Below are 12,469 nucleotides of genomic sequence, written 5' to 3'. Positions count from 1 at the left end.
GGTCATTTAGCGTACAATATTTATCAATGCTATAGATTTATATGTAACTCTGTACACCACATTTCGTCTTCTTTTTGTAACTGGGTGTAGAACACTTTATAAATTGTTGTCAGATTTAGCGTACCGTATTTACAAGCACCTATGAATCAATTTAGAAATTGGGTCGCTGATGGGTTGTGGAGCTTGAAACAGCAATGATATATTATTTCGGTTGTTATGAACAAGTGTTCAATCTCACTTATTTTGGTTCTTATGAACAATTGTTGGCACGAACAAGTGTTCTCTTCTAGTGTTGTTTTGGTTGTTACGAACAAGTGTATAAGAAGCCATGGGACTTCTATATGCGGATGAGCCCTGGGAAGCCTGGCAACATGCATGGCAACATGGTCTTTTAGAAGCCGAACTGGGACTTCTATCGGTGATGAACAAGTGGTTTTTCTGTTGTTATTATTTATATAATCTGTACTAGTTAATTATTAGCGGCGGAGTGCATTCAGGAGCCAAACTGGGACTTCTATCGGCGATGAACAAGTGGTTCTTCTGTTGTTATTATTATGTAATCTGTACTAGTTAATTATTAGGGGCAGCATGGTTTTTTAGCATGTCATTTATTATCCTCTAGTTCATGTTTAGTCCCTGGAAACAAACAGATAGGGACTAGAGACTTTTTAATTGGGACTAAAAAAAGTCCTAGGACTTTTTAAACAAACAGGGCCTAAGTCTCCCCCGGGCCCAACCCTATTTGTACCTTAGCTCACACCATTTAAATGAATAATCAATGGTAGCTAAAAAATGAATAATTAATGTGCAGGCGAGTGGGTCCAGTATCAGTCATAGCTATAAATGATGTACCCACCGTTTTTATTTACTCTCCATATTACCTTTGTCTTAAGTCAAAATTAATAAACATTGACTAATTTACGAAAAGTGCCCTTTGACCGTTTAACCAATGCGTTGAAAATTCATAGCAAATCCATATAAACTGATAAAAATGCAAATAAGATATCAAATTATTTAGAGAAACATTACCATTTCCGCTAAAAAGAAAAACATTACCCTTATATGCATGTCATTTGCACTCAGGAAAAAATATTGGTCAAACTACCCGAGGTTGTTAATTATATTAACATTATTAAACATAAAGAACCTACACAATAATTTTTCCATGAATAAAAATGAGAAGCATATATGGGTGATGTTTTTTGAACATTCTCGTATGTTATTTGCATTTTCTTGAGTTCATATAAATTTATTATGAATTTTCAAACGACTTTGGCTATTACTTTGATCCGCTTCTTTGCACATCAAATATGGTTGTAGACAAGCTTAGCTCTGTCCATCAATATTATTCGTCGATGCCACTCAACACAAGCCCGCCTCTTCCTCAAGTTGCCCCATTGAATCCTTGCCGTATTTCCATGACGTGAGATTGTTGGTGGTAGTACGCCACTCTCTTCGATGAGCAGGCATATCCAAGGTGATGCTCCTCGTGTCCCTCGACGTCACCTACAACGTTGGCGTTCTGGAAACCAGGGCACCCAGACTTGCCTGCCTGCGGCCCATGACGTGGCTCCATCGACAGCCTGGTACGACCCATCTTCAGCATCGACAAAGCAAGACCCTCACAGGGGGGCAAGCCTCGCGAGGGGGACGACGCCAAGACCACCAGAGGGAGCGGCCTCCCTAGGCCTGCTCCTGAGGAGCGGAGATTCCTATGCAGGTGATCACCTCATGAGCTTAAGGTGACGCAAGTCATGACGCCCAAGGCCAGACGGGCGCAGTACAACAGGTTTCCTCTTTGGTGCTAAGGAGGTAAGCGCAGGCGCGGAGTCCCGAGGAACCAGCCAACGTTTTTCATTCCCGTGCTAAAAGACCAAGACCGCCAGGACGCCAGGACGGAGGTCATCGCCGAGCCCACCACGACATCATGACCAGAAGCTTTGCAGGCGAAGACCACCTTTTGTCAGGATAAGATGTACTATTTGTCTCCCTCTAAACTTGGCCGTTGTGGGATCCCTTCCCGCCTTCATTTTGGAGGAAGAGGATCAAGGCCACTATAAATACAGGTTAGCCACCATAGAAGGGGAGGAGATCCGAACCCCCACCAGCTCACACCAACACAAGAACAGACCTCCTGAGGTAGTTCTTCCTCTATACTAGTTCATCCTCAGCCCACCGCGAGGCCAATCCATCCCAAAGCAGAAGTAGGGTATTACACCGCGAGGTGTCCCGAACCTGGGTAAACTGCAGTGTCCCTTTCCTTTCCCGTTCATCGAGTTAGGCTATGGGAGCGTCGAGTTGGTAGGCTGGGGAGATTGAGTTCTTCACACGCACCCCAGAGTTCGAATCTTTCTTGGGTCTGCGGAGCCCTGAATCCGACATACAACCCCCAATATTGCTATGTCTTGCCGAACTGGGAGATGAAGTCGATGTTAGCTATTGACTGTATTCGCTTCCTGACGTTGGACGCGAAGCGTCGGCTGGTGTACCTTGATGACATTGTAAGATATATGAGGAGGAAGGAGAAGAAACTGGTGTAGGCCATGCGGCGGTCAATTGACCACGTTGACCTGCCCCAAGTGGCAAAGTGGGTCCAAGATGCCAGCTTCGTAGTTAAGACCAACAACACCATTGGTTCTAGCTCTCTTTGAAAAATTTGTCAAAAGCCCATGATTTTTTGATTTTTTTATGCCTCCACATGTAAGCCCGACCCAAAATCATGAAAAAGAGAAGCCCAAGCCCGACCCAAACTACCCGTTCAAGTTGAAAATGAGATATAAGCCCAACCCAAATGTCAAGCCCGACCTAGCCCAGTCCAGTCAATGGGGCCGGGCTATCCATGCCAGACTTCTAGTCTTAATTACAACACATGCCCAACCCTACTTGTGCCAGTGAAGAAAGTCAAGGAGGACAACGAAGAATCTAGGGAGCATTATGGGAAGCTAGTCAGAACGACAGAAGCCCAACCGTTAGCAATTATACCTAGACGACATTGTCTACATGAAGAAGGAAGAGATATAGGAGGAGCGAGGAGAAGGAAATCGATGTGGCAGTGAACTGACCACGTTGATTTAGGCCCTGTTTGGTTCGGCTGTGGATTTCTAAAAGCAGTTGTGAAAAATCTGCTATGGAAAAACACTGTGGAAAATCTGATGTAAAAAAGATGTAGGTCATTTGGAAAACCAGCTGATACAACTTTTTCAGATTTTGGCCCACAACGGAATCAGATTTTGGAAAGCACGTCCCGGGCTGCTTCCGCTTTTGGTTCAGATTTTGGCAGCGGATTTCTGGAATCGGATTCTGCTGGGTTCATCTTTTGGTTCAGATTCTGCTACGCGGCAGCGGAATCCGTCGATAAAAGCTGAACCAAATAGGGCCTTAGCCGTGTGGCAAACACAACGGTTGATTTGAGTTCTCTCTGAGAAACTAGGCAAGAACCCTAGATTTTGTGAATTTATTTCAAAAACATGTGGTTATGTGAAAACCCTAGCCCAAGAATGCATGGTTTTGCGCGATTAACTCAAATTACAATTGCAATCACAATTAAACTTGGTCATTGGTCCGACCGGGTATTGGGCCGGACTTGCAAAAGACCGACATTCAAACCCAAGCCTGATCTCGGCCCAAGCCCAAAAGTAACTCCTTTTTCAAGACCGAGCCTGGCCCAAACACAAGCCCGAAGCCAGAAAGGCCGGCTGAAACGACACTATTCAGTTCCTCCACATGTAAGCTCAGCCGAAAATCATGAAAAAGAGAAGCCCTAGCTCGACCGAAACTACCTTTTCAACTAAAAAATGAGACATAAGCCCAGCCCAAATGTCAAGACCGACCTAATCCAGGTTAATGGGCCGGGCAATCCATGTCGAGTTCTACTCTCAACCACAACACATGCCCAACCCTACTTTTTTTTTAAGAACAATGCCTAAGCCTACTTGTCTCGGTTTCTGTGGGCTTTCCTGTGGGCTGTGTGGGTGGAATCCACCAAGGAGGAGGGGAGGAGAGGATAGCCCCTCTCTGTACATGTGCTGGTTGCTGCCATAAATGACCCCTCTCTGCCTCTCTCCCAGAGGAACAAGCATACAACAAGCAAGCAAGCAAAAGGATTTGTGGCTGGGGAAGGGAAAGCAAACCAAACCGAAGCAAAGAACACAACAAAACTAACAACAACAACAACAACTGGTAATTGATTACAACTACTCTGCTCTGCTCCGGGGCTTCCTTCCCTTTCCTCCCCGGACTCGGCATCATCCTCCTCATCGATCTGCTTCTGGTGCCAGCCGAAAACCTAAGAACCTCCATGAACGAGCACTGAACCCGACCTGACAGACAGCAAGAACGAGCTGGTAGGTAAATCGACCCACACCATACTTGTCCTGCTTCTTAATCTTAGTTTCTTGGGTGGATTGGGGGTTGGATCTTGCTTCCTGCTCCTGTGCTGTCTTCCCTTTTTGCTTTTGTACATATTTTATTTTATTATTACGGTTATTATTTTTCCATGGCTGGAATGGATTAGGGATCCTCTGCAGTAGATCTGGTATGTGCTGTGCGTAGATTTGTTGCTAGGAGCCGCCATGGAAATTTTCTTGGAGCTCGATGTGTCCATGGTGGTGCCCAAGTATATACCCACGTATTATCTTTTTCCGGACAGAGTTGAGGTAAGGCAGGGAGAACCGCCCCCTCACCTGTCAACTACCCACCTCACCTCATCCCCCCTCCCCCCTGTCCCCGCCCCGCCCGGCCTCCACCGCGCGCCGCGCCGCCCACCACGCCGGCCGGCAGCCCCCCGCGGCCGGAGTCTCTCGGCGAATCGGGCCGGCCAGTCACTTCCCCGATCTGGATTGAAGGGGGGTGGATCGGGGCCCTTCCGGACGAATCCGGCAGGTACATCCAACCCACACTGGCCGCTGCTCCATCTGGCTGATTCCCTAGGGTTTGTTCGATTCCAAGCTGCTTTAGCTTTTGCTTCATGTTTATATATTGTTTCTGTTGGAATTGGAGAGGCAGATGGCAGATCCCATCCCTCGTCCAGACACTAACCCTGTTTCTGTTGCTTTCTGGAAAATAAATCTGCATAAACTGTTGATTGTTTGGCTTGTTGTATGCTTGCAATACGCATCAGGATCTCTCTCTGTGTAGCCATCAGTAGCCACAGATTCAGTTTTAGTTGTTAATATGGTCTATGTTGCGTGTCTGTTGCGGCGGCCGATCTGGGTTAACAGCCCTGTGTTTCTCTGCTCGTCGGCAATGCTGGTTGTGGCCAGCAGCTGCAGCTCTCTGATGGCTTATTGTTGGATATGAGTAATGGATTTTTCATGATTGTGTGGTTGGTTCAACACTTGAGCTTGACTGGGCTTCTCGCTCAACAGCAACTTGATGCAAGCGTATAGATGTGCATCACCCTGATTTTGTTATTTTAAAAGCTGCGAAGTTCCTGTGTGGTTATTGCCTTGGTTTGTTCTTGGTGGGCATTGTTTGTATGGTCAGCTTAAACATTTGTGATCCTTCTGAGATAACATATGTCCTGATTCGAGTGTATTTCTTTTGATGCAGTGATGATGGGAACAGAGTGCATAACTACCTCACTCGGCGACGATCCTGAACCCTCAGTCCCGCCTGGATTTGGACCGCCACCTGGATTTGGGCCGTTTGCTGCATATGCATTGCAAGGAACCCAGAAGGATGCCAAACCTGCTGATGCTCATCCTAGTCTTGCTCAAGTATTTCAGAATGACAAGAAACATGTTGAATCCCTGGAAGGCCAGCCCCATTCAGCTCAGAGCCGAAACGACACACACTGCAGTACTTCCGGGAGCCATACGTGTAGGCAGTCGCTGCGGAACAGGCCTCCAGTAGACTACAGCCGCTTTGACAATATGTCAGATGAAGATTCTGATGTCGAAGTAGTAGAAAAGGTTGCACTTGCTAATGTTTTATTTAAAACTCTTGTTGCCCGATCAACTGAAGTTTACTGTGTGATTTTAATGCGTTCTCACAATATCGAAATATTCTTTTGGCAGGCGGCTACAAGTTTAGTGAGACGCAGACAACAGTTACCCAAAGGAGTTTTTCGAGGATGTGCGGCATGCAGTGACTGTCAAAAGGTTCATATTCATTGCCAAATTCCTGTCTTACTTTTATGAAATTGTGGCTTATGTGATATCACATTATGCAGGTTGTTGCAAGTTGGAATCCAGCTGGTGCACGGAGACCTGTTCTTGATGAGGCTCCTGTCTTTCATCCTACCGAGGAGGTACTTTACATCTTGTTGCTAACTGCTGTATCATGCTTTATCTAGTACTGTTGCTTTGCTAAATTTTTATTTTTATATACTCCATTCTTATGATATATCCTCTGGTGTATCAGGAATTCAAAGATACCCTTAAATATATCGAGAGCATACGGCCAACAGCAGAACCATATGGGATTTGCCGTATTGTTCCACCACCTTCGTGGAAGCCGCCGTGCCTTCTTAAAGAGAAGAGTACGTGGGAAAACTCAACATTTTCTACACGGGTACAAAAGGTTGACAAGCTTCAAAACCGTACATCATCCAAAAAGAGCACAAGAGGTGGAATGATGAAGAAGCGGAGAAAGCTTTCAGAGCCAGAAGAAAACAGTAAGAGATTTGGATTTGAACCTGGACCAGAGCTCACATTGCAGAAATTTCAGAAGTATGCAGATTACTTCAGCGAGCAGTATTTTAAGAAAGATGCATCTACGAATTCACCACCATCAGTGGAAGATATTGAAGGCGAGTATTGGCGTATAGTTGAAAGTCCCACAGAAGAGATAGAGGTATTGGATTTTGTTTACCAAAGCACACATATGCTCTTTTCAGTTCATTGCTCAACTCGAACTTCAGAAAATTTGCATGCTGTAAATCATAAGTGTGTGATATATGTGTCATGGATTATTGCTATTCAGAGTTCCAACTTAAGTTGTGTGTTGTGGTGCTGTATATGGTTCATGGTTTGCATCATTGCATGTAGTCTTACATAGTCGCATCACTTGCTTTTCAGCCGCTGTAAGTGCTCAAGTGTTCTTAGAGCTATTTGCCCTGCATTTTGCTTCTTAACTTATTGGAAGGTGTATTTTCGTGTAGGTGATCTACGGCGCTGATTTGGAGACAGGGTCTTTTGGCAGCGGCTTTCCAAAGTTACCTCCTGAGACAAAATCAGATGTTGAGGATAAGTATGCACAATCTGGTTGGAATCTAAACAACTTGCCTCGACTACAAGGCTCAGTTCTTTCTTTTGAGGGTGGTGACATCTCTGGTGTTCTGGTGCCTTGGGTGTATGTTGGCATGTGCTTTTCATCATTCTGCTGGGTAAGAAGCTTGTGATGTTGCTTACCTATCATGAATTCATCACCGTGTTCTAGTTGTGCTTGTTGTTTACACTGCTGGTTCTATATGATCATACCCTGAGATTACTCTGCAATGTTTTGTTAAAACAGCATGTCGAAGATCATCATTTATACTCGCTAAACTACTTGCATTGGGGTGCCCCAAAGATGTGGTATGGAGTTCCAGGAAAGGATGCTGTGAATCTGGAGTCTGCAATGAGGAAGCATCTACCTGACTTGTTTGAGGAGCAACCTGATTTGCTTCACAACCTGGTGAGTGTTTTCTCTTGACTGGCAATTATTATTAGTTTAATATTTTTTCGTGATGTACTAGAAGCTCTATGATCCGTATTTTATCCATCCTTTTCTGACTATGTTTCAAAGTTGCTATCACTACCTATATCGGGGAATTTTTACATTGCTTCTCTGGAATCTTTCTGCCTTCCATTTGTTCCTCGTGTAAAACACTAAACATGCTAACGCATTAGCAGAACATGCATGTAAGGTTGTTTCTTAAGAAGTCATCTAGGGGCTAGGCAGCACCACAGATAGGTGGCTATCTAGCTCATGTCAGAAACCTCACTACTTTCAGCTTTCCATTTGTTCCTTCTGTAAAACACTAAAACATGGTAACACATTAACAGAACATGTATGTAAGGTAGTTTCTTGAGAAGTCATCTAGGGGCTTAGGCAGCACCACACATAGTTGCCTAGCCACCTCGTGTTAGAACCCTCACTACTTTAAAGTCCGGTACCTAGTCCCTCCTAGTCCTAGGTATCCTTTGCTTTTTGTAAGGTGATCTTTTAGTGACAATTGCAACTTCTCATGCAGGTTACTCAATTTTCACCATCACTGCTAAAATCTGAAGGAGTTCAAGCATATCGTTGTGTTCAGCGTGAGGGCGAATTTGTCCTGACATTCCCGAGAGCGTACCATGCTGGGTTCAATTGTGGCTTCAATTGTGCAGAAGCTGTTAATGTGGCACCTATTGATTGGTTGCCAGTTGGACAGAATGCTGTAGAGCTTTATCGTGAACAATCTCGGAAAATAACTGTTTCCCATGATAAGCTGTTGTTGGGGGCTGCAAGAGAAGCAATCAGAGCTCAGTGGGATATCCTATTCCTCAAGAGGAATACTGCTGATAATTTGAGATGGAAAAGTGTATGTGGACCTGATAGCACTATATGCAAATCACTTAAGGTAAATGACAGTGACAATAATAATTTATAATTTGTTGAACTCAATGGAATCTTATATTTTTACAACTTCTCTGTCTAGGCACGAATTGAGACGGAGTTGGCGCAAAGGCAAAATCTATGTTCTCCATCTCAATCTAGGAAAATGGATGCTGAGTTTGATTCCACTGATAGGGAGTGTGCTTTTTGCTACTATGATTTGCATCTTTCTGCTTCTGGCTGTCCATGCTGCCCAGAGAAGTATGCTTGCCTGTTACACGCAAAGCAACTTTGCTCATGTGACTGGGACAAAAGATTCTTCCTATTCCGCTATGATGTCAATGAGCTTAATATCTTGGCTGATGCTTTGGGGGGCAAGTTGAGTGCTGTTCACAGATGGGGTGTCTCTGATCTTGGCTTAAGTTTGAGCTCATGTGTCAAAAGAGAAAAGGTCCAGGATTCCAAGACTGTTCGCAGAGCAACTGATGGCCCAAGAAGGTCCTACATGTCACAGGCGTCAACAGTATCCTTGGTACCTTCCCTTGTTTGCAATGAACAGAAAGATAAAGGAAATAAGATGCCGAGCTTACCTAGCCCAGAGGCTAGCAATGCCTGCCCTTCTGTAGAGCAGATGAAACTGGGAAATGTTTCACCATCAAAGCAGTCCTCCATGAAGGATGAGCCATCCTGTCCAACAAACAATGACACCAACAGATTGCAATATAATGGAGGGCTTGGAGACCAGAAAAGCTCTGCACCCGTCTTACCAGTTTCTTCCAGCCAATCATTTTCTTCAAATGTTGTGACAAGACCCTTCAACACTTCAAGTGAATCCACGAAAAGTGTGCATGGCTTGGCAGTATTGAAGGCGAGTAGAGAATCTTCTTTGCAAACTGGAGAATATAGATCATCATTTGTTGAGCATCATAACAGGTCACCTACTATGATTCATGACGGAACCAACATGAAGCCCAGTTTAGATAGCTCAAACACTTCTCACAGGTTGATTGCATCCGACTCTAATGCAACTCTCTGTCACTCGGACAAGGATCATGCGCTTATAACACCAGAGACTAATGCCACAATAATGCTTGAGAAAGGCAACAGCCAGCTCCGTACTGTGTCGAGTCAGCAGTTTAACCAAAATGTTTCACGGACACCAAGTGTGTCACAGGAAGCATCAAGCAGTGTCTTTGTTCCCATAGACCCTTCTAGTGTTCAAAATCCACACGGGCGTTTTCCTTCAGCCAGTGCCCATCATGGAAATTTAACTTTCAATCAGCAACCAAACAATGGATGGTTTCAAAGAAAACCTGAATCTCAATCTACTGTAGAGGTTAGAGCCAGGGGGCATCCATCTGTTGCAGCACAACATGCCCATCCATCTGTCGCACCACAACATGCCCATCCATCTGTCTCACCACAACATGCCCATCCATCTGTTGCACCACAACATGCCCATCCATCTGCCGTAGCACAACATGCCCATCCACCCGCCATAGCACACCCTGCTCTGGAAATGCACAACAGGAATGGAGGTCCACAGAGGGGTCCTCGCATAGCAAATGTCGTGCATCGATTCAAATGCTCTGTTGAACCTCTGGAAATTGGTACTGTGTTATCAGGGAGAATGTGGTCTTCAGGCCAAGCAATCTTCCCCAAAGGTTCGTTGGCTAATAGTTTGATACTTTCTTTCAGTTTTGGTCGTTGCTGGAGGATTTCTATTATTATTCTTGAATATACTACTGCCTTTACCCATTAATGTTACGGATTATCCATATTATTTCTTCGTATATGATTTTTTTCTTAGGCAGTTTCATCTGTTTTGGTGCTTTTTGTTAACATGCCATCTCTTTGTAAATGCAGGATTTAGGAGCAGAGTAAAATACTGGAGCATCGCGGATCCAATTCAAATGGCATACTACTTTTCCGAAATATTAGACGCTGGGTTGCAAGGACCTCTATTTATGGTAAATTCCAGTTTTGTGCCTACTGTACTATGTACCTCTTCTTCAGCATCGTTGATATCTTACTTACTTGATGCATTTTCAGGTTACTGTAGAGAACTGCCCAGGTGAAGTTTTCATTAATGAGTCGCCTACCAAGTGCTGGAACATGGTCAGAGAGAGGCTGAACATGGAAATACGGAGGCAACTCAGTATGGGAAGGCCTAACGTTCCTACACTGCAGCCTCCAGGATCTATCGATGGTCTTGAAATGTTTGGGCTCTTATCACCAGAAATAGTTCGGGTGAGACATTGGTGCTTGGCATTCACTTGACTAATTTCAGGACCAATACCATTATTTTGAAAATGTCATCCCCAGCTTCCTATCCTGGTAGACCGGTTTTAAGAAAGGCTTGCTCCTGCAGTCACATATAATTAGGGATGAGTTCAACACTAATCCTGTCAGTAGTGTCTTTCTTTGGGGCTTGACCTTGCACTTGCCAATCCCTTAATTTTTTGTACATATTCTTATAAAATGATATTTTATTATTAATAAAACAATCCTATCGGTGTTCTCAGTAAAAACAAATGTCTTAACAAACAGTGTAGGTGATATGCATGGTCAAAACTATAAACCCAGTTCAGGTGCTAAGTTTTCACGATTGCTTAATTTGCATGAATGGCACTTAGTGGTTCAGTTGGCATTCACTGCTGAAGATTTTTCCAGTTATGTTAGTTTGTTGGAGCCATAGGTCACTGGTATTTTTGCAGTAAACTTATTTTCTAATCCTTCACAGGCAATTGAGGCTCGGGATAGAGATCGCATCTGTACAGAGTACTGGAGATACAGGCCTCATGCTGCCACTAGTAATCAACATACCCTACCTCAGAATCCACCAAGTATTGTCCTGAGGGGGCTCTTCCAGAGAGCTAGCCTGGATGAACTGCGAGCCCTACGAAGTTTATTGGCAAGCAATACCAATCTGGATGATAGGTCCAGGCAGCAGGCCACCCATATGCTTGATGAGGAGATTGCGAAGCAATGGCGCTGACAAGAGTAGATATTAACAGAGTGTTGTATTGTAGATGGCATGATTTTTTCTAGAAGGCAGAGTAAATTTATTTCTTCTTTTATTTCTATGAGCATGTTGCTCCTTGTGGACAACTGGACATGGCATATCTCTTCGCCTCTTCCTGATGTATAAGATCATTCTGTACTGGCCATCTTTCAAAGTTGAAATGGCATGAGAATTCTTTCTATTTATTTTTTTCTGTTGCCCGTTCATCTTTTTTCCCTTGCATTGCCTTTCCTGATGACATCGATCTAATTCTCTGTTCTTCGTAAAGAAACCAACAGCATGGACTATACCTGTAAACAATTCAGGGTTGGTTCCAGTCTGTACCTCAAACCATCGGATTTTATCCGCTTAATGTTCCATTTACGATTCTGATCTCTTGCAGTTTCTCTTTTGTATGCCCATTTGCTGCTTTTATATCTTTGCATACAAGATCTGCTTTCCCTTTTTGTAGTTGTTGCTGCACTACTTGTGCTCTCCGCTGGGCGCTTAATTATGTCGCCAATTTCCCAAGGGTAATTTTGCCAGCTCATCTTTCTATATGTAACTGCATGTTTCATTATCTTGAAGTTCATCTTTAAATCTTGTTCCACAAGAGGTGTCCACTCGCTGTGGTTAATACTATCTTTCTGATGTCTTGTTCAGGGGTTACTTGGAAGGATCTTGTCTTAAGAATAGAGACAAATAACACTACACTCGGCCAGCTTAGCTTAAATGCTGCAACTTGTCTTGGTTTCTGGTATCACCGCCCATCTTTTCTCATTATTATGAAGATCTAATCTTGTTTGAGTAGTTGCAGCTTATGAGCTATACCTTTGTATTAGCAGCTTATGATTTAATCTGGGCAATGTAACTCAGATGCTTATGTATTGGCATGCATGTTATCTTTACACATATGTGCTCATATTACTCTGCTCTATTCAGTTC

General features: G+C 44.0%; 1 protein-coding gene across 6 annotated transcripts; it reads left to right on the top strand.

Annotated features, from left to right (window-relative positions):
- The first annotated feature begins 4,039 nt into the window (after positions 1-4,039).
- On the top strand, positions 4,040-11,730 carry LOC123070347 (lysine-specific demethylase JMJ703). Of its 6 annotated transcripts, none has more exons than XM_044493529.1 (12): positions 4,040-4,179; positions 4,278-4,343; positions 5,551-6,101; positions 6,173-6,250; positions 6,364-6,795; positions 7,103-7,327; positions 7,456-7,617; positions 8,177-8,545; positions 8,624-10,184; positions 10,387-10,490; positions 10,573-10,770; positions 11,264-11,730. In XM_044493529.1, exons 3-12 carry the CDS (start codon positions 5,553-5,555, stop codon positions 11,516-11,518), a joined length of 3,933 nt encoding a protein of 1,310 aa, XP_044349464.1. In that variant the 5' UTR covers positions 4,040-4,179; positions 4,278-4,343; positions 5,551-5,552; the 3' UTR covers positions 11,519-11,730. The 6 variants fall into 6 exon arrangements, with proteins under 6 accessions (XP_044349464.1, XP_044349474.1, XP_044349484.1 ...); XM_044493539.1 differs by having other exon boundaries at positions 4,278-4,347; XM_044493549.1 differs by having other exon boundaries at positions 4,055-4,343; positions 5,551-5,912; positions 6,018-6,101.
- Positions 11,731-12,469: the final 739 nt, after the last annotated feature.

Source organism: Triticum aestivum, chromosome 1A, assembly GCF_018294505.1.
Source record: "Triticum aestivum cultivar Chinese Spring chromosome 1A, IWGSC CS RefSeq v2.1, whole genome shotgun sequence".
In the NCBI taxonomy this organism is placed as follows: Eukaryota; Viridiplantae; Streptophyta; class Magnoliopsida; order Poales; family Poaceae; genus Triticum; species Triticum aestivum.
Note: the sequence above shows the minus strand (reverse complement) of the source record. Positions and strands in the feature narration are given on the sequence as shown.

What these genes read in the sequence shown, in the direction of transcription:
- LOC123070347 (XM_044493504.1), top strand. Translation starts at nt 4,572, where the DNA reads ATGGAAATTTTCTTGGAGCTCGATGTGTCCATGGTGGTGCCCAAGTAT. An exon ending in CTATATGCAAATCACTTAAG is followed by an intron (nt 8,546 to 8,623) that starts GTAAATGACAGT and finishes TTCTCTGTCTAG; the next exon opens with GCACGAATTGAGACGGAGTT. An exon ending in TATCACCAGAAATAGTTCGG is followed by an intron (nt 10,771 to 11,263) that starts GTGAGACATTGG and finishes AATCCTTCACAG; the next exon opens with GCAATTGAGGCTCGGGATAG.